We start from the raw sequence: 22,636 nt of genomic DNA, 5'->3' as shown, positions 1-22,636 counted from the left end.
GGATTTTTTGGTGTTTTGTGTCATTTTCCGTGTCACTGCAAAAACTCTAAAGATTGTAATCGAGATGGAAGTTGTTCTAATGGATGTCATGAAGCTTGGGCTGGACCAAACTGCAGTATAGGTGATATCATACGTCATAATATAATATAGTATACTCCTTGCAAGTCGCACCGTAGTAGCTATAGTAGAGCAGTTAATGACATGAGCTGTGCATTTTATTACCAAAGCATGAAACTTGGCACAAAATTTCTTTAATGTATATATATTCAAAATATCGGGGGGTGCCAAGTGTCCAACGTCCGGTATGGCGGCCATCTTGATTTCAAAATGGCCACCATAAAAACAAAAAATGTTCATATCTTGGCAACTATACACATTAGAGACTTAATTATGATCTCAAATTGTTCACAAACTATATATTTCTATTTGCTCTAATGACAATTTTTGTCCAAAAATTACCGGAAATGACGTTTCATTCAGTTTGACCTTTGACCTCGTAATTGTATATCTCTGTAACTACTGGTCATTTTCAATCAATTTTGGTGTCATTTTGTTCAGAATAAATACATTTATATTTGTAGTAATGAAACATTTTCACATAAAATGACCGGAAATACAATTTATGACCTTTGACATTTATTTATTGATTTTTAATTACGTGAATATACTGTATGTGGTTTTTGTTGGTCTTTGAACTTTGACCTGATAGGCGTAATTATATTAAATGATTAATGGACTTAAATGGTATATAGTACATAAAATTGGTAAACATTGTGCTTGGTGATACCATTAGTTCAATGATGTTGGCACCTTCTGATTCGCTAAAAGTTTTAATAGTTTGACAGAGAGGAAATAACATACATGTTATGGAATACCGTAAAACCTCGAAAAGGTGATAGTATGAGCTTCTTTTCGAGATAGACTGTATTTGAATTTCAAATGAATAGTATGATGATCGTGTTTATATCAATATATTAATAATGACCTTACAAAGAACCCTTTATATTTCAACAATCAAGCCTCAGTTATTCTACAATTTATTGTTTTCCAAGTGGTAGGCCTATATTTTGATTGTATCTTCTTTTTGTATGCTTCCTCGGTTAATATGGTCCTACCCCTCCTTCTTTGTCTGTAGATGGTCTTATACCTCCTTCTTTGTCTGTGGATGGTCTTGAACCCCTTTCTTTGTCTGTGGACGGTCTTTAACCCTTCTGTGTCTGTGGATGGTCTTATACTCCCTTCTTTGTCTGTTGATGGTATTACACCCCTTTCTTTGTCTGTTGATGGTATTACACCCCTTTCTTTGTGTGTGGATGGTCTTACACCCCTTTCTTTGTCTGTAGATGGTCTTACATCCCTTCTTTGTCTGTGGATGGTCCTACACCCCCTTCTTTGTCTGTGGATGGTCCTACACCCACTTCTTTGTCTGTAGATGGTCTTATAATCCCTTCTTTGTGTGTGCATAGTCTTACACCCCCTTCTTTGTCTGTGGATGGTCCGAAACCCCCTTCTTTGTCTGTGGATGGTCCTACACCCCCTTCTTTGTCCGTGGATGGTATTATACCCCCTTCTTTGTCTGTAAGTAGTCCTATACCCTTTCTTTGTCAGTGGATGGTCTTACACCCCCTTCTTTGTCTTGGACGGTCCTACACCCCCTTCTTTGTCTGTGGATGGTCCTACACCCCCTTCTTTGTCCGTGGATGGTCTTATACCCCCTTCTTTGTCTGTAAGTAGTCCTATACCCTTTCTTTGTCAGTGGATGGTCTTACACCCCCTTACTTGTCTTAGACGGTCCTACACCCCCTTCTTTGTCCGTGGATGGTCTTATACCCCCTTCTTTGTCTGTAAGTAGTCCTATACCCTTTCTTTGTCAGTGGATGGTCTTACACCCCTTTCTTTGTCTGTGGACTGTATTATACCCCTTCTGTGCCTGTTGATGGTATTACACCCTTTTCTTTGTCTGTTGATGGTATTACACCCTTTTCTTTGTCTGTGGATTGTATTACACCCCTTTTTTGTGTGTGGATCGTCTTACACCTTTTTCTTTGTGTGTGGATGGTCTTACACCCCATCTTTGTCTGTGGATGGTCTTACACCCCCTTCTTTCTCTGTGGATGGTCTTTAATATATCCCCTTCTTGGTCTGTGGATGGTCTTATACCCCCTTCTTTGTCTGTGGATGGTCTTACATCAGTATATTGTAGGTCCATGTCACTAATTTGAGGATTACTTGAATAATTATATTGAGATGTCTTTTACGAATTGATTTGGTTCGGATTTTGCTAAAAAATCAATGACTAGAGAAAATCGAGGAAGGATTCAGATGGTTTACAGCAAAGGCCCATTACCATAAAAATTGAGTACATTTGTTTAGATGCAACGAAAATGAACAAGAATTATCTGAGTTTCTGACTAATGAAAGTAGGTCTACTGTAGTAAGTACTTTGAAAGACGGTGTTCTCTTAACTCATGAAAATGAGAACTTTCCGAACTTGTCTCATATGTAACATCAAAGAGGCCAACGAAAGAATGCTACTTTACATAAAAAATATTTCCAAATGGCATCTAACAATTCAATTCAACTTTTATTTCAGACAATTTTCCATATAATATAATACATTACAAACAAAAAAAAAAGATGAAGGAGAGAGGACCAAAACTTTTATCTAACGATTGACACATCACAGTTTAGCAAACAAGTCGGCATAGATGAGCTCAGTGATTGCTGTTTCTCAGTGATCTGTCATACTTTACGCCTATCCTATCACATCAAAAGTCAAAAATTCAGAATAATAATTCCTGGTCATTTTTGCATTAAGTGTCATTTATTTCGGTAAAAAAAATTAGGTGCATTTATATCAATGTAAACCACATACTGTACAGTATGTTCACATAATAATATATGTCAAAGGTTATAAATTGTATTTCCAGTCATTTTATGTAAAAATGTTTCATTACTACAAATATAAATGTCTCTATTCTGAACAAAATGACACCAAAATCGATTGAAAATGATCAGTAGTTACTGAGATATACAGATAAGAGGTCAAAGGTCAAACTGGAAGAAACGTCATTTCCGGTCATTTTTTGACGAAACTTTTCATTAGAGCAAATAGAAATATGTGGTTTGTGAACAATTTAACACCAGAATCAAGTCTCTACTGTTTATAGTTGCCAAGATATGAACACTTTTTGTTTTTATGGTGGCCATTTTTAAATCAAGATGGCCGCCATACCGGACGTTGGACACTTGGCACCCCCCGATATTTTGAATCTATATACATCAAAGAAACTTTGTGGCAAGTTTCATGCTTTGGTAATAAAGTGCACAACTTGGCTATTTTTATGGCCTTAACTGCTCTACTACTAGTACTTCATGATGCTTTCTTCTTTTGTTAGTGGTACTACTTTTTAAGATTTTGTTTGTCTTATGTAGGTTCGACCCACTTTTATTTCTTCATCAATAAAATGTTGGTTTACAATGCATTGCACTTGATTAATGTAATATTATAATACAATACAACTGACATTAAATAACTTTCAATAAATACCTCTTATATCTCACTCCTACCATATAGGCCTATAATAGTAAGGAAAAAATTATTTTCCTCTATTTTATACAATTTTACATAACAGTTAGTGCATCAAGTGAGTAAACCTGATGCACTATGCCCAGTGTTCAATCCTTAACAACGTACGTATAATTTAGCACAGAATTCTATTTATCTCTTTCAGGCAATCAGAAAAATAGTTATATTTTACTTTACCTAAATACCCTATCAATTTTATAAACGTTAATTTTATACCTTGCTAAATTGTTACGGTCCATATCTGACCACATTTTATTTGCCTTTTCTTTATTTATTAAAAACTCACTATTGATTATAACTTCTAACTAACTACTACTTTTTAAGATAATGTAAACCTTGTGCGTTTTTTTATACACAGCATTACCATACCACCTCAAACCGCCAACTGTTGTAAACCAGACTGCAACAACATTAATGCTTGACGTCACTTGGATTTGTTATGAAGACTATGGAACTGGAACAATTTCAAAACTGAAGCTATCGTATAAATCATCTCAAATGAATTCATTTATGTCAATAGATAAACCGCATAATGCTTTATTTATTGTTATCGATAAGCTCACCCCAAACACGCAATATCAACTCTACTCTCAATTTTCGAGGATGGTTGGTGGTATTGAGGTAGATGGACCAAGAAGTATACTAGGATCAACCAACACAATATGTACTGGTAAGCATGGTCATTAAGCAAATTACTACAGTATGTTTATTTATTTTGTACCGTTCCTACATTTGGCATTATTATAATCATTTCGGTATGATGATTTAAAATAAATGTTATTTAATATTTGTTTGGACACAATATTTTTGTGTGCAAATAAACATACTTTATATTCTCATCTATAACACAAAATGTTTTTTAACATTTTCTTCTTTCTTTTGCAAGGAAAGTACATAAAGTATATTATAATATTTACTAAAGCTCACCATACTAGACAGCGTGTTATTTGTTTAATATATGATTTGCTCAGCACTAATCCATTTTATTACATAGAACCTTTGAACGAACCTGAGGTAGAAGTAAACACCATTGAAGATAAGATGATGATCGTGAGATTAAAGGTATTTTAACAATGTGTTTGATATAGCTCACTATGTCGGTCGGTAAACACTAACTTATATTCATATTTTTTCGTTATTTTGACAGTGGATATTAATACTTGGAGGCAAAGATAAATGTTTTAAAAAATGTTTCAACATTTTTAAACATTTTTAGCAATTTCGGTTGGTCGGTCGGTCGGTAAACACTAACTCATATTCATATATTTTTTATTTTGATCCGTGAATAATAATACTTGGAGGCAAATATAAATGTTTTTAAATATTTTTCAACATTTGTTAACATTTCCAGCTGCAATTTCGGTTGGTTGGTCGGTCGGTCGGTAAACACTAACTCATATTCATACATTTTTTCCGTTATTTTGAAACTGGATATTAATACTTGGAGGCAAATATAAATGTTTCTAAACATTTTTAGTCGCGTGCAAACGCGACTCTATAGCTCACTATGTCGGTCGGTTGGTCGGTCGGTCAGTAAACACTAACTCAAATTTGCGCACGCGATGGCAGCCATGTATATGGCCTTGTTAGAATTGTTCATAAATAAATATTATATTATTTTAATCTATAAGAGCTCGCTAGGTCATCATAATTGTTTTTCTTCACAAAACAACTTGATGAAAGCAAACATTGTTGAAGAGTACTATACCATTTCAGATGTAAATGACATTATTATGTAATCTTGTATTTCAGCCTGTTTCTAGTAATTATAATAAAATACAGTGTGACTACATTCTTCGATATCAAGTGCAATATTCGGACATAGATGGACATATACAAAATGTAGTCAATACAACGAGTAGTTCTCAATTAGAAGTTGAACTATCAAGATTATCAAGTTGTACCGCTTATGTCATAAACGCTCGGGTTGTAAATAACTGGGAGATTTCTGGAAATTGGGGGAAGGAGATAACGGTACAAACACCGCCATTAGGTTGGTTTATTACTCATATTACTTATTGGCAATTATCATGTGAAGAATAATAACTATTATTATTATTATGTATTTTTAATCATTGAATTATTACAATTATTAGAGCCATCGATAGAAAGTAATCCATTCACAAATGGAACACACTGGCTGATGAAATGGAAAACCTCTACGTGTGACATACCAGACTATCAGGTGACCTACCATTATGAACTGTCAGGTGGAATATTTCAGCAAGGGACTACAACAAACAATGACATTTTGTTTGGTGAAGGAATTGAGTCAAATAAAGAATATACCTTCAAAGTATTAGCGTCATATTCAAATGCTAATGGGACATCTGCCATAAAGAAATTCATGTTTGAAACAGATTGTGATCCTGCAGACTCTGGTCAAGGTGTGTAGTAGTATTTCCTTAAAACTCTTATCATATCGGAAACCGCATTGTTTTTTATAGTGATACTTTTTTTCACGTTTTTAGATTTGTCTCTGTGAGATTTGTACTAGTAACTAACCTGAAATATAGAGAAATATCGAGCTTATAAACCAAATCTTACTCAAGTTATCAAAAATGTGTCATTTTATTTTTCCAGGTTGCGCCATAGGAGTTGTAATTGCCTCACTAAGTGTTGCAGTTATCACAGTTGCTATCATCGTGATGATATTAAAACGGTATAGTATCATTGTTAGACTATTACTATCTTTATAAATTAGATATTACTTATAAAGAACATACTGACTGCTTTACCATCTTTAAATCGACGAGTGAATGTTACCAACAATACTACACTTTGTTAATTTTAGATACAGACGTACCGGTATACATTCAGAAAATTATGGAAATACATCTTCTACTGTGCAACAAAATGTTTGTACAATAGATACAGATTATCAGAGTTTGTCTAAAAAATATGAACGAAGTGAATATGAAGACATTAATTCTACTGCTGCTACTACTTCTCCACAACCTGAGCACGTTTACGCTAACCATCAACAGCCTGTATCGGAACATATTTATGGTAACACAGTTGAAGAATGAAGAATAAAGAATACAAACCATTTGATTATCCGTAGTAGAGAAAACAATTTAAAAAATCGTATTTACAGTCCCGTAGAAAGATTTACCTGGATAGGTATAAACTAAAAATACTAACATGTTTCCAAAAGAAGCGTAACATCTGAAGTGCTACTTTTTCAAAAATTTTTAACCAATAAGCAAATAAAACTTATTATAATTAAACAGCAACAAGATGAGTAGTAGAAAGTAGTAATAATATTACCTTAAAAGGTAATAGACAAATATAATTCATTTGAACAAACACGCGAAAGTAGAACAACAAGCCTTCGCATGATAAATAAGACAAATACAATTATGTCAAACCAAACTAATTATGTTAGCATTTTGACGGACATTTTTATTAACCGTTTGAAATATTTAAACTAAATGAAATGTTATTAAACGGCGTCGTTTCTACCTGAACTATGTCTAACTAGCGTCACAAAAAAGAAGAGTGAGATTATTCTTTACTCTTGTAACTCTTTAACCATTACTAAATTTGGTTTTACTTCAATTGTGGACTGTGGAATTAACTCCCTAAAAATGTACATACAGTAATTGCTTTAGCCTATACTTATTTAAGAGAAATTAAAAACAATATTGTCTAAGCTTATATCTTGAAATATAATTGCTCACCATTTAAAAAGTTCCTTCTACTCTTTACAACATTATTGATTTAGCGGCTAAAACAAAGCTAATTAACAACGAGGTAAAGTCACAAATACCTCTTCCTCAGTTATTGCCTGGGAGATTTCGTTTGAAAAACAAATTAAGTTAAAATAATTGTATAAAGATTTTTTTTTACCCTGTCTTGATAAATATTCTGTTATCATCAAAATTCATTGAAGCGTTATCGTCACAAATGCAATCTAATCCACAGTACAGTTACTTTTAAAATTATTATCTTATTTCCCTATACGATGCACGTGATATTATTATAATGTTCTTGTTTAAAAGTATAATATTGAATAAACAATACGAACGTAGCAATACATGTTATTATATTCTTTGACCTAAAAACCAAAACAAAGATAACAGAATGCCGTTTATGGTGGTAGCAAAAATCAAATAAATAAAAAAACAAACAAACAATAATGTAAGATAGAATTATATGAATGTATAGTACTTTAAAGCAAACTTTTATTAATTCTCGCTTAACACTGTCATTCATATTCATTTCATTTTTTTATTCAGTAAGGCCCATCCGCCTATTTTACAATAGAAAAACATATTCATTTTCGGACATGCAGAAATTTCTTTTCTTAAATGATTTAGGTAAATATAATTCTAAAAACTGAATTTGTTGTAAATCATTTGTAACAAAAATATTTTAAAGGTATATATTGTTTTCTTATATATTGATATTTATTTTATATCACTACCCAAGCACTGCCTTCTTCACTTCACTCCTCTCCAACATACATCTCTTTCGTTCCTGATTTACCCTATTGGTAAACTCAATTACCCCCCCCCCCCCCCCCGCCCCCATCCTTTATCTACACTATGTTAAGTTTCAAATCCGGTATAATTGTATGAGGAAATAATACCTAAATACACAAAGAAATACTTTATAGCATTGTTTGTTAACGATAGTGACAGTAATTGTTGTGCAGTTAACATTCACTTAATTGATAATTTTATACATTGTTGTGCATTTATCCTGAAACGTAATGGAGATGTCGGCAAAACGTTATCCAAAATTATTCCGCCTGGTTATAGGGCTCTTTTTGGCGTGTCAATCTGGAGCATCAGGTATGGTTTATGTTTTTAATAGTATCTTGGTATCCTGATTCTACTGTACATTTAAAAAACTACTTTGACTAAACTACTCTACATAACAAGAGAAACAATCCTAAGCTAGAAATATTACAATCATTGTATAATTATTGAAAAAGAGATTAATCAAGAAAAATAAGGCAGAAAACATTGTTGGCGTTTTACATGCCATTATGGTTTGATTATTAGCCCCGTTTTAACATTTATTTTATGGCTACTATTTACACAAATTTATAGCCGTACCCGACGGGATAGGCCTAGTTAATAACAACTTTTCGTTGATATCTTTCTTGTGTTCAATCTTCAATCAAGTACCTGAATTACGACATCAAAGTGATTTTTATTTGTACTTCATTATTATTTCGATCACTGATGTTTAACTGCGCAAGTGAAACATCTCTGAGCCTTGGCAATTTTCATTAAACACGTATCCTAATTATATCCTGGTTTATTTGCAAGGAAAAAATAAACTAAAGCTAAAATAACATTCGTCTATCCACAAGTTACCAGCTATAAACGTCTGGAACACATCGACACCGTATTACTATTAGGCCTACGTAATCATTTTGAAATTAATAATACCTAACAAGGAGTAACTAGCGCCATAGACAAATAGGTTGACAATTTATCTTAATAAGTACCAATAAAGTTTATGTTACTTGTTTTTTAGTTTATTTTCTACAACACATCTAATAATATAAAGCTGCTATCCAATCCAAATTTATTCTTATTTTGTTCTAAATGTGTCGATAATTTCAATCTTATATCAGATGACCGCGTTAGAAATTCAGCAGTCGGTTAGAAAAAAACATATGTTATCCTTATTTGTGTGTTTTTTTTCTACTGTAAATGTCTTTTCACTCATTACTGGATTAACTTATCTGCATTAAATTGACTGAATATAAGGATTAATCATAAATGTTTTTATATTTTAAGATCCATTAGATATAGCCGTTTTTTCTGGCACACCAGTGACGACATCTAGTGGTAGTTGGTTTAGAGGATACGCACTTCAAGACGACAAAGACATTAGAGATTTATCAGTTGGAATATTATACAAGAATAGTGCTGGGAAAGATAACGTTACTTGGGATGATACCGGGCCGTATACGGGTGCCAATACTGGTACTGAACTAACTAAAATTATGCCAAGTAATAAAATATTTCCCACAAATTGCACAATTAGATACCGAGTTCACGATGATCACACGTTTCTAGGTGTTGCTGACTTACCTCCGAGTGAAAGAGTTGGTGTATTTTCATTTGAAGCAAAGAATAATGAAGTAGTTACAAAATCAGCAATTGTATTGACATCCGCTTCTGGTGAGTAATGGCATGATGTATATCTTTATGTACTTATGACACGTTTATATCTAAAGCATAATAATTCATTTTTCTAATTACATTTTATTCAATACATAGTTGACTAATTTGTTACAGCCAGTATTGAAATGGAATACAGAACGATAACAGTCGGTATTGGAGAGTCTGTCACTATCAACCTCAGTAAAGGTGGTAATATTAACGATTTACGTTGGAGACATACTTACGGAGAGGAAATACACAATCTGAGGGGTAATACGTCTTATGTGATTGAAAACATACGAATGAAAGATGATGGCGTATATGAATGTTATACAGGTGATAGCCCGGATGGTAACCATGGTATCATAAGACTTATTGTTAGAGGTAGGTTTGACGGAAACCATTAGTTTTATTGTTTTGACTATATAATAGGAATTTGAATAATGTCGTGACTGGGTTGGTGCATAAATCTATATATCAGTCAGTGTCAGTATATCTTCATTCATCCCTCATGGCGCAATTCAAAAAGACGGAGATTGACTACATCAGCGTAGGCCTACAATAATACAGTAAAAGCAACATCAAATATAACATATAAATATAAAATATAGTCATTAAAATGAATAACTTTGAAAAGGCGTTGAAAGACCTTTCATGTTCTGTTGTTATTGTATAATGGTATTCAGCGCAAGAAAAATTTTAACTGGATTCTAACTTGTATTGTTTACCGTCAATCCTTATGGTAGGATAATTATGGGATGTGTTCTAATTCATTTATATGGGCCGTTCATGTGCTTTTCGGTATTCTTGGTCTTAATTATTAAACCAACTATAATACAGGTCGCATGTGTTTTCTGTATTAGCTTGTCCCTCACCAAAATGGAATCCTCCAGACTGTGAAATGAACTGTCCAGTATGTTACAATGGTGGAGTGTGTGACGATAAGACGGGTGTCTGTATTTGTCCAGCAGGATTCGACGGTGATTCTTGTGAACACGGTAAGCAATATCTCTCTAAAATATATGCCTTAAACATGAAGGAAATTCATTCCACTGTGTAAACAAATACAACAGAAATGTTATTAAACTTTGTATGTACTTTGTTTGCAAAAGGTTGTGGGAATAACAACTGGGGTCGTGAATGCGACACCGTGTGCAGTACAGGTGGCCGGGGGACTTGTACTGGATCTCTTTTCTGTCCACCTGATCCAGTTGGTTGTACATGCATCAATGGTTTTAGAGGAAACGATTGTAGTACAGGTTATTGTTGTCATTATTTGTATCATACTAATAAAGTTTCAGATTGTGAAGATGGGACCCGATAAACACTATTCATCTGAGGGAGTTATTTTTTAGACGCCCGGAAATAGCTGACAGGTTGTGACCAATCGATTCTTGCCATATATTGTCTGAATAGTGTGTTATAAACCATACATATTATCAAATCAATTAGTTCCTATAGGCTAACACCATCTATTAAAAGTGTTATACTAGAACTAGATAAAGATATCAAGCAAGTTATGCCCCTACTCACTAGAAATATCAATCAAAGATTGGTCAACGTGTGTTTTTATCGAAATCGATGTAGTTAGTTCATGGCCGGCCAAAAACAATGTTGATAGAAGACGATTTAAGCTTTACCAATAAGGTATAGGCCTAATATTAAATAACATACAAAATCAATTAATTTGAAATCTTTCGAAAAAAATATATTTTTTATTTTTAATTGTATACTATCGAAATCATACCATGATTGGGATAACCAAGGTAAGATTACTAATACATTACGCCGGCCGAGGCCCTCTCTAAACCCGCCCTTGCTAGTATGTTAATTGATATAGTTAGAATTATGTTTTGTATAATTGCTATTTTTGGGTATATGATTGGATAGGATAAGAATATAATTATATAAAATTGAACGCTTAAGTAATTGTAATAAATAATGCTAAACACTATACGTGTATATACTATAGTGTGCAGGTCTGGGTACTATGGAGCGGATTGTCGCCAAGAATGTCACTGTGACGACAGTGATTGTGATATACACAGAGGATGTTATCCCGGGTCAGACTGTTTAGATGGATACACTGGTGAAACCTGTCAAGGTACTGTAATCTCAGCAGATTGTAGTTTTTATTATCATCAACACACTATCTTATCATATGAAAATACATTATTTAATAATATTTAAACGTTATGGGAGAAATCTTAAAAATGTGTTCCTTATTTGTGCCGCAGTTGAACGAACATACATTAACAACATCATTTTGTTCACGTTTACTAATTTTCTTTACTTTTAATTTGATTTGTTTCTAAAGAGCCTGTGTCATGTTCACCCGGATTCTTTGGTGATTTGTGTAACTACCCATGTCACTGCAAAGACTCTGAAGATTGTAATCGAAATGGAAGTTGTACTAATGGATGTCACGAAGCTTGGACTGGGACAGATTGCAGCACAGGTAACATTAAGCTAATTTTTTTTAAATTATTTACGAACAAACAATATAACATTTTCATAATTTAATAATAAAGATAATAAACACATTTTTATTATTAATCTGATATTGAGAAAGGCGCGACCCAAGATCATCCGATGTCAAATGTCAAGGTATCATTTCAAAATTGCTCTGATCGAGCTGAAACTTTGGTAAAGTAATCCCGAGAATATAGGGCTAGTATAAATCTTATAAATGCAGTTTTAAACTACAGAAACCCGCTGGGTTGGGTACACTCTAGTAACATGAATAGGCCTACGTTACTGTATGCAAGTGATTGGTACTTCTAGTGTATAAATACAATGATTGATTATACTGTATCTATATTCGCTAATTAGCACTACCATATGGTTCTGGACCACCAATTGTAAACCAGACAGCAACTACATTGACTTTTGACGTCACTTGGATTCCTGGTGAAGACTACGGAACAGGAACAATTACAAAACGGAAGCTTTCGTATAAATTACCGAAGATGGATTCATTTATATCAATATATAAATCAGATAATGATTCATTTATTGTTATCAATAATCTAATCCCAAATACTAAAGTTCAATTTTACTCTCAGTTTTCGAGGATGGTTGGAGGTATTGAGGTAGATGGACCAGCAAGTACAGTTAGATCAACAAACACAATATGTACAAGTAAGATCATTATCATCATCATTATAGCATAATCACTGAGTACACTGCCGGCAAATCAGGAAATGCATGTCGATTGATTTTACAGGCATAAACCCTAATTTGTAGTCATCATATAATTGTGATATTTTGTATACATTTTTGTTTACATTATGGCAATACATTTTTGTTTGGTTAAGTAAAATGTTTTCTGTATTTACTCTTTGTTATGTAAAGGCACGTATAACAAATGTATTGTAGTATACCAAAGCACATCATACGTGTATTTAATTTTGGTCAGTTCTAATTCGTTGTGTTACATATGATATAGAACCTTTAGAAGAACCTGAGATAGAATTAAATAACGTTGGAGATAATCAGATGATCGTGAGTTTAAAGGTATTTTAATTGATATAATTGATGTCTTCATTAAGTTATTGGTACTTGTACGTTCAGTGAAAGTCTTATATATTTATGTAATATTTTCTGAAGAGTCCGCAAATATCCTACCAATTAAAAGTAGCTTATTCACATTAAATACGTTGTTGAATTTGTACATTCAGTGAACAGTTTCTCTAAGGGGTTCGTAAACACGTCATCGCCTATAGTTTAGTAGAAATTCCAACGTAGTAACTCATATAGAAGTATTCTATAATTGTTGTATCATAAAATAACATATCAAACAGAAAATTGGGTACCAGTGTCAGATCCAAATAACAGTTCGATACTATATTTCTTCATTCTATACGGGATGATTTTCTTTTGGATTTCAGACTGTATCTAGTGAGTATGATCGAATTCAGTGTAACTATATTCTTCGATATCAAGTGCAATACTCGGACATAGATGGAAATACACAAAATGTTGTCAACACAACAAGCAGTACTCAATTAGAAGTTGAACTATCAGGATTATTAAGCTGTGCTGATTATATAGTAAACGCTCGAGTTGTTAATAATATGGATATTGCTGGAAGTTGGGGAGAGGAAATAACGATACAAACAGTGCCATCAGGTGGTTTATCATTCACTAAAATATATGGTCCTAAAAAACATATTACCATTCTTGTGGTAAACAAAATTACTGTATTTATTTTATATTCTATTTTCTAGAGCCATTGATAGAAAGTAACCCATTTACAAATGGAACACATTTTATGATGAAGTGGAAAGCCTCTACGTGTGGAATCACCGACTATCAGGTGACCTACCATTATGAACTTTTAGGTGGAATATTTCAGCAAGGAAGTACAACAAAAACTGAAATTTTGCTTGATGAAGGAATTGAGTCAAATAAAGAATATACATTCAAAGTATTAGCGTCATATTCAAATGTTAATGGGACATCTGCCATAAAGAAATTCATGTTTGAAACAGATTGTGATCCTCCAGTTCCAGACTCATGTCAAGGTGTGTAGCATTATGTCCTTAAACCCCTTATCATGTCGGATTCTTTTTAAACGCAGTTCACTTGAAACCGCATTCTTTTTTAATAGATTTGTTTTTGGGATTTGTACTAGTAACTAACAATGAAATATAGAGAAATATCGAGCTTAAGGCCTAAACCAAATCCTACTCAAGTTATTAAAAATGTGTCATTTTTTTCTAGGTTGCGTCATAGGAGTTGTAATTGCCTCACTAAGTGTTGCAGTTATCACAGTTGCTATCATTGTGATGATATTTAAACGGTATAGTATCATTTTTAGACTATTACTATCCTTAAACCATCTTTGAATCGACGAGTGAATATTACCAACAATGCTACACTTTGTTAATTACAGACGTACCGGTATACATTCAGAAAATTATGGAAATACATCTTCTACTATACAACAAAATGTTTGTACAATAGATAGAGATTATCAGAGTTTGTCTAAAAAATATGAAGGAAGTGAATATGAAGACATTAATCCTATTGCTGCTACTTCTTCTCCACCTGAACACGTTTACACTAACCCTCAACAGCCTGTATCGGAACATATTTATGGTAACACAGTTGAAAAATGAAGAATACAAAGCATTTGATTATCCGTAGTAGAGAAAACAATTACAAAATCGTAGCTACAATCTCGTAGAAATGATTTACGTGGATAGGTATAAACTAAAAATACTAACATGTTACCAAAAGAAGCGTAAAATCTCAATTGCTCCTTTTCCAAAAATATTTAACCAATAATGAAATAAAACTTATTATTATTAAACAGCAACAAGATGAGTAGTAGAAAATAGTAATAATATTACCTTAAAAGGTAATAGACAAATATCAATCATTTGAACAAACACGCGAGCGAGAACAACAACAGTCTTAGCATGATAAATAAAACAAATGCAATACTTATGTCAAATACTATAAAACATTCTTTTTTCGCAACTGAAGGTATTACATTGAGATTTAAAGACAGAATATCAACTTTAAACTAATTGTGTTAGCCTTTTGATCGACATTTTCATTACCCGTTTGAAATATTTAAACTAAATGCTATTAAACGGCGTCGTGTCTACCTGAATTATGTCTGACTATCGTCACAAAAAAGTAGAGTGAAATTACCCTTAACATTTAAGAGAAATGTTAAAGATGTATTGTCCCTTTGAGTAATTCCAAAAAAATTTAAAAAAAAGATTTCGAAAAAAAGTGGGTCATTTTGAAGTATCATAATAAAAATATAATAATAAAAACTTTTACCAAAAATTTGTCGAAAATAAATCATTTAACTGAAATACAGACATTTTTTTGTTCAAAAAATAACTTTGACTTCCAGTCAAAGTTTTCGATCAAAACATATCTCATAATGCAACGCGCTTGTTTGGCTACTCTGTATGCATAATCATAACACTTCTTCGCGATCTGTGTGAAAACACCTTCTCAACCGTAACCGTGACGAGTTGTAAACAATTCTAATTAGCACCATGCATAATGCATGCTCGTGGTTTGAAATATTCTTTGTTTACTTTCGCTGGCGACGATTTTCCAGACGAAATGTAATCAAATTAATTTAACTATTAATTACGTAAACTTGTTGTATTTGGCTCGAAATTTCTACTTAAAGTGAATAACTTTAATATTACTTTGATATGGCCAATTTAAATTTAGAATATTTTGATCTTCATTTTTTGTGTTTCAAGGGACAATACATCTTTAAACAACATGTCTAAGTTTAGGCCTACATCATGACATATAATTGCTCAAAATTCAAAAAAAGTTCCTTTTCTATTCTTTACAACATTTTTTTTATTTGCTTTTGTTTTTTTTTATCATTTGTCGTATTTATTTGCCTTTTATTTATTTGTCCTGTTTTTACCTTATATTTAGGCCTAGTTAAGTCAGGATACTAGTGAGACAAAGTTTTTTCTAGTTGGGATCCTTCCAATATTTTTTCGTCAATTGCCGTATTATTAGACTACTTTATATACACTATTTTTTCTATTATAATAATTGTATATATCACTTCGTAACAAATTATGTAATTTGTTTCGCTATTGAACATTTTTGTATATAAATGTCACTTCATAGTCATAGTCATAACACAAAAACGAGTGTTATAGGGTGTAGAAGAAAAGCAAAACTAGTGAAACCGTCATCTTGTGATGTGCTTAACCAGCCACTGTCAACCAAGGCGATACAAATAATACCATATTTATACAAATATAAATAGAAAAACACATACAAAATATACTACAGTATTTATGAAAAATGAAAACAAAAATAAAAATACAATTTCTTGAAACGAAATTATATGAACGTTAAAAATTGAATGTACAATCGTAAAATGGATTTATGTAATAAATGTTCTATACATTAAACACGATTAAAAATTATGTTTTACAATAAATTGTGCTTGAACTTAAAAAACAAGTTAATTAAAGAAACAAAGAATCAAGCGGACCCATACCAATTTGCTTATTGTTTAAACAGAAGCGTAGAGGATGCTACTTTGTGTCTCTTACAACCAATCTATGAGCACTTAGATAAGGCAAAGTGTTATGTAAGATCATTGTTTATTGACTACAGTTCCGCTTTCATACTATTCGGCCAAGTGTACTATTCTGCCCTGATTTACGAAAGGGCATTATCTCAAAAAATGTAGTTTTGAGTAAATAAGCAAAACGTGTTTGAGTTTATCTTTAAAAATCTAGAGACAAATTAATGGTTTTTCAGTTATAATAGGTATTAGTACATATATAGAAAATATGTAACATGAATTTTATTTTAATAATTTATTTTTTAGGGGGTCAAAATTGAGATAATTCCTTCTTGTAAATTATTCATACTAACTAATAACAATAGATAATTTAACAAAAGGCATTATCTCTATATTTAAGAATGTACACTACAAAACTAATCTAATAGCACAAGACAAATATGTTGCAGTAGGGATAGGTAAAGTTAATGAGAGGGAGTAACATGTGGCTGTTGGGCGAGGTGTGGGGAGGGTGTTTGTGGGGGTGGGGATTGGTTTAGGGGGGGGGGGATTGGTTTAGGGGGGGGGGGGATTGTGGTGCTCGCTTTGGAAGGATTTCATGAAATTTGATGACAAAAACATAAAACAACCATTTATAAAAACTCGATTTACAGTAATTTATCGCATTTTCTGTCTTGATACAGATTATTGATTTATGCATTATATTTACAAGTTTTGTATTTGATATATTTATGCGTTTTTACAGATTGCGTACGTTTGAAGTTGGTGGATTTTTCCAAAAGTTTTCTGTTTGTGGAATCAAATTTTTTATTATGTTGTCTTTTTTAATTTGTGGAGTTCCTGTTTATATTTAAAAACTCTCTAGACCTGGTATCCATATATTCACATTTCCAGTATAATTTTGTTTCAACCTTTTTAAAGAGTACTTCTTTAACATCATGAAGTTTTGGTATGCGTAGAAGTCGGTATGAGACATTTTGTTGTCTATAAAAAGTACAAATTTATTAATATTATGCAAATATATTAATATTTAATAGAATAGTCAATGTAAAGGAATAATCAATGTAATGGAATTCAATGTAATGACTACGCTTACTTACAGCCACACCCAAAAAAAAATGTAATTCAAAAGACTAAAATACGAATTTCCCAATGCCATTGTTTTATAACAAAAGTTGCTTGACATTGATTTAAATATCAATTGGAAAACACTACAAATGACCATTGGACTTTTTTTACATTTTCAAGGATAATAACGAAGACATAAGTAATAAAAAGTATTAAACTTAGGCCTACTCATTAAATAGGCTCTTGAAAATATCCTTTGCAGCCATGTTCTTCCATTTTAGTTTGGTATCCACATAAATTTATTTTAGTGTTGTCAAATACAATAATTTGATTAAAAGTATTCAATTTATTTTAGTTAACATCTACAAACATAATTTGAGTGTGCTAATTAGCATGCATCAAGTCGACCTCTGATTGGATAATTGTTACTGCTGCAGTGTGCAGTCAAGCGATCATTTCCTGTTGTGTATTGTTTTTTTGAGATAATGCTTTTTACTGAATTTTTTGTAGGTATGAATAAAGATAATGCCCAAACTGATTTTAATTTTTTTAATATTTTTAATATTTATAGAAAAATTTTTTAGTAGCTGTTAAGTTTAAATGATAGATTATACCCTCAAAAGTCATGTAAGACAAAAATCTCAATTTTGAAAAAAATTGAGATAATGCCCTTTCGTAAATCAGGGCAGTATTGAGGAAGCTGATGACAATGAATGTAAATCCTTATTTATGTTCATGGATAAGCAATTTTGTTACTGGTAGAAGTCAACGAGTTACGGTTAACAATTTTTATTCAAATTTTATTGACTCTAATACTGGAACACCGCAAGGATGTGTGTTATCCCCACGTTTATTTTCAATATATGTTAGTGATTTAAGATGTAATGTTAATTCATGTAACATTATCACGTTTGCGGATGACATGTGTTTGACTGGTCTTATTACAGGAGGGGATGAATTTGTATATAGAGAAGAAGTAACAAGGGTTTTAGATTGGTGTAATACTAATTATTTGTGTATTAATTCTAAAAAAACCAAAGAGCTTATATTTGACTTTAGAAAAAATGTTAATCACATTCCACTTGCTATTGACGGAAATTATGTTGAAAATCCTGAGTCTCATAAATATTTAGGGGTTTGGATAGATACGAATCTAAGTTGGGATACACATACGTGCAAAGTGTATGCTAAAGTGACTGTATTCCTTGAGGAAGTTGAAACAATATAATATAGGCCGTGATTCTTTATTTCTTTTTTATCAAAGTGTTATTCAATCTGTTTTAAGCTTTTGCAAAAATTTGAGTAAGTTAAACAGGATAGTTAGGAATGCAAGCAAAATTACTGGTGTCGAAATTAAAGGTATCACACAAATGTGTAATGATGGAATGATATCTAAATTAAATAGTATTTTAGCTGATGAATCTCATATTCTCAACAATAAGTTAGTAGTTACCAGATCTGGAAGATTAACAACAATTTCAGTAAAAACAAATAGACATAAATTTTCATTCTTACCTAGCGCTATTAGACTATACAGCAGTTAGTTTCAAAGATAGGTCATTAGGTCTATTGTATTTTTTATTGCTGATCATTTGTTGTTGTTAGTTTCAAGTTGAACACGAATGTAAATATTATGTATGTATTGTTTTGCTTGTGTTTTTTCTGCCAAGAAAACAATTATCATTATACTATGTATGAATGACTTAATAAATCAAATCTGAATCTGAATCTGAAGATATTCCGAAAATACTTTAGGAAACTGAATATATAAAACCAGCATCAGTAAGGGCTCTTGCATGATGAAAGGTAAGTACATCTTGGTGTCGGTTATTAACTAAAAAATAACCAACCAATCAGATCGTATCGAGGCCAAGAGGTAACAGGGCTTACATTATTAAACTGGCAGATGGAACTGGTGATTTGACAGTTTATCGTAGAGAAATCAAACCTTAACTGGAACATTAGCAAAAGTCTGGTGAACGACCGACTATATTTTCGGCAGATGATTTGATCGGATGATGAGAAAGATGTCGATACTTTAGTACAAAAATACGATACTGCAGCAATGTTTATCTTCTGAAGGACATTACTGAAATATTGATTCGCCTTGAAGTGTTCAAGGCGAATGTAAATGGGTGATGCAGTGTTTGAAGACAGACAGGAGAGTGTTGGGATCCTATACGCCCTCTATAAAAGTAATCATATTTTGTATCATTTTTTGACATCTAGCTTTTGGTTGCATATCCTTACTTTAAACACAAACCTTTAACATACCTTAAATATTACAAATATAGTAATAAGCTTTTCTCCGCTAGATTGATTAAACTGTAAAAACAAGCGATTAAAACAAAGCTAATTAACAATAAAGTCACCTAAATACCTCTTCATCGGCCATATCCCTGAGGATTTCGTTTGAAAAACATGTTAAAATATTTAGAAAGAGTTTTTGTTGTTGATTTAAATATTTTTACGTTTTGGGTTAACAGATAATAGTGTAGGCCACTATGTAATTTCGTGTCATTTTTTTGTTAAAAGCAAAATTCCAGCTGATTTAGTGTCTTTAGGATGTAAAGTAATAAAAAAAATATGTTGCCATTTTTTTAAAAAAGCTTAAGGGTGTCAAATCCAAGATGGCCGCCAATACGTAAAATATCCAATAAATGTACCATATTGGACAAAGTAACACCCATTATGAATAATATTTTAAGTTAAAATTAATGCTATATGGGTTCTCTGCTATATAAAAATTATTATAAACCTATATTCATTAGTATTTTGAATTTCAAAATGGCCGCCATTTTAAAAAAATGGATTAAATTTCTTATTAAAACATGTGCAAGTTATGACGTTGATTGAAATCACATAAAATGATAGTCCTATGACAACAACACGGTTATTAACACAAAATGGTGGCCATTTTGAATTTCAAAATGGCCGCCATTTTTTTAAAAAGGGTTAAATTTCTTATTAAAACGTGTGTAAGTTAAATTAAATTAGATTGAAATGACACAAAATGATATGCCTACAACAACATGGTGATTAACTAACTCTGCCAAATGAAATATTTCTAATCAGTGCGCTGTCTTGAATGCATATATTATGCATGCAATATAGTAAGTTGAGCTTCCTTCGTTCTCTACTATTGTATCCATCAAACTTCAACAGACTGATCTGTGATCCCAACAAGCTTGTTCAGAAACAAATTGGCAAAAGTACTGCAATCAATACCTCATTTCACCCCCAAATGCTCATACGTTCTTATATACAGTACTGTACCAGCTGACTATGTGATACGACAAAGAATCTCTATTGGAGTCCTCTTTTACTTTGATAAGCTTGTCACCTTTATTCACCGTCATATATATTTTTTGCCAATATTCATCCTTTTCTTAGGATCCCATATAGTTTGCCTTCTACAAAACTTTTACCAATGCCTCAAACATTTTCTGTCCAATGTCATCATGCCATATGGCCAACAAACACCTCTGTGAGATTTGCAGCATTCTTCATTAATCAAGATATCATCTCTCTTTAAATGTTGGCTTTCAAACTCATCAACTAGATTTGCCAGCTCTGATGAAATTATTAATTTGTGTTATTCCAATGATACCATGCTCAATGACCTTGATCAATTGATGTAAATCCAGCAATTCCCTTTGTCACACATACATGTCGTCTCATAAACTCCAATATCAGTAATCTGTTGAAAGTGATACAGCGGAAGTAACCGGCCATAGTTCAGGTGGTCATGAGCAAAGAAATATTTTATAAAAGCATGTGTACTTTCCATGTGTGCAGATATCGTTGTCTTGTGTCTCTGACATATATAGGGATAGTTTAACCACATCTCTCTGTATTCAAGTTAATATCTTTATGATCAGCGTTTTTCAAACAAAATGATACGTCACTTAGAATCATTTTCTCTGTCTGAATTTTTTCGAGAAAAGTGTCAGAAGTTGTAGAGAGAAAGCAGAGTTTTTAAGATATTTGTGTCACTGTTGTATAGGTAATACAATACAACAAAAGCACTGGCCGCAACACTATTTTCACAATGCTACATGTTTAAAAGCCATATAATTCACCAGGTCGAAATAATTGCTTCTTGATGTCATCTCTGTCCACCTCCACTCATCTCGGGCAAGAGTCATCACCAGGCATTATCTTGTATTTCCCTAGTACATGAGTATTTATACCACAACCATGTGCACTCATCAAACCAGTGTATAATGATGGTCAACTTTAAGGTACATCATCTAATGAAATCGGTTGAGATTGTAGAAGATGGGAAGTGGGAGTTAATGCTGCCCATGAAGCTTGCGAATGAGCTGTATCTTTCTTCAAGCTTCTGCCAAAAGTTGACAGGTTGAAAACTTACCAACCATACTGGTGACTATGGCCTTGAAGTTTCAGACATTGAATTACATGGCAATAACGCATGTATTATTGAACACCATATTTATACAGGATTTCACAACCTATATTATAAGTTAGAGAGTTTGTACGTTTGTTTGTTTGTTCGTTATACAACTTTTTGTTACTGCACATAACCTTACATATTGGGTATCAAAATGACCAGAATTGTACCGGGAAAGTTCTAATTTGAACATCATCCGCCATCTAGGATCTAAGTTAAGCTTGGTTCCCACTAGGACGCAATGCAAGGACGTAGACGCAACGCAAACCAGTTGACCAATGACAAGCGACCGTCAAATAAATCCATCGCTTGTGATTAGTCAAATCCCTTATGTTGCGTTACGTCGTTTTTGGAACCAAGCATTAGGGGCCAAAATGTGGTCAAAATGGCCCACTTTTCCT

The 22,636-nt window shown here is 32.5% G+C and overlaps 2 protein-coding genes across 2 annotated transcripts in view; both read left to right on the top strand.

Annotated features, from left to right (window-relative positions):
• The window catches only part of LOC144838594 (uncharacterized), a 61,621-nt gene that overhangs the window by 5,073 nt on the left and 33,912 nt on the right, over positions 1 to 22,636 (top strand). The window lies entirely within an intron of this gene.
• Positions 68 to 6,311, top strand: LOC144837077 (uncharacterized). The gene is made up of 6 exons (XM_078692066.1): positions 68 to 121; positions 3,948 to 4,259; positions 4,584 to 4,651; positions 5,342 to 5,582; positions 5,686 to 5,976; positions 6,173 to 6,311. The coding sequence occupies exons 2-6, from the start codon at positions 4,004 to 4,006 to the stop codon at positions 6,286 to 6,288; spliced, it is 972 nt and encodes a 323-aa protein (XP_078548192.1). The 5' UTR covers positions 68 to 121; positions 3,948 to 4,003; the 3' UTR covers positions 6,289 to 6,311.

The sequence above is a fragment of the Antedon bifida genome, chromosome 3 (genome assembly GCF_963402885.1).
Source record: "Antedon bifida chromosome 3, ecAntBifi1.1, whole genome shotgun sequence".
Lineage (NCBI taxonomy): Eukaryota > Metazoa > Echinodermata > Crinoidea > Comatulida > Antedonidae > Antedon > Antedon bifida.
Note: the sequence above shows the minus strand (reverse complement) of the source record. Positions and strands in the feature narration are given on the sequence as shown.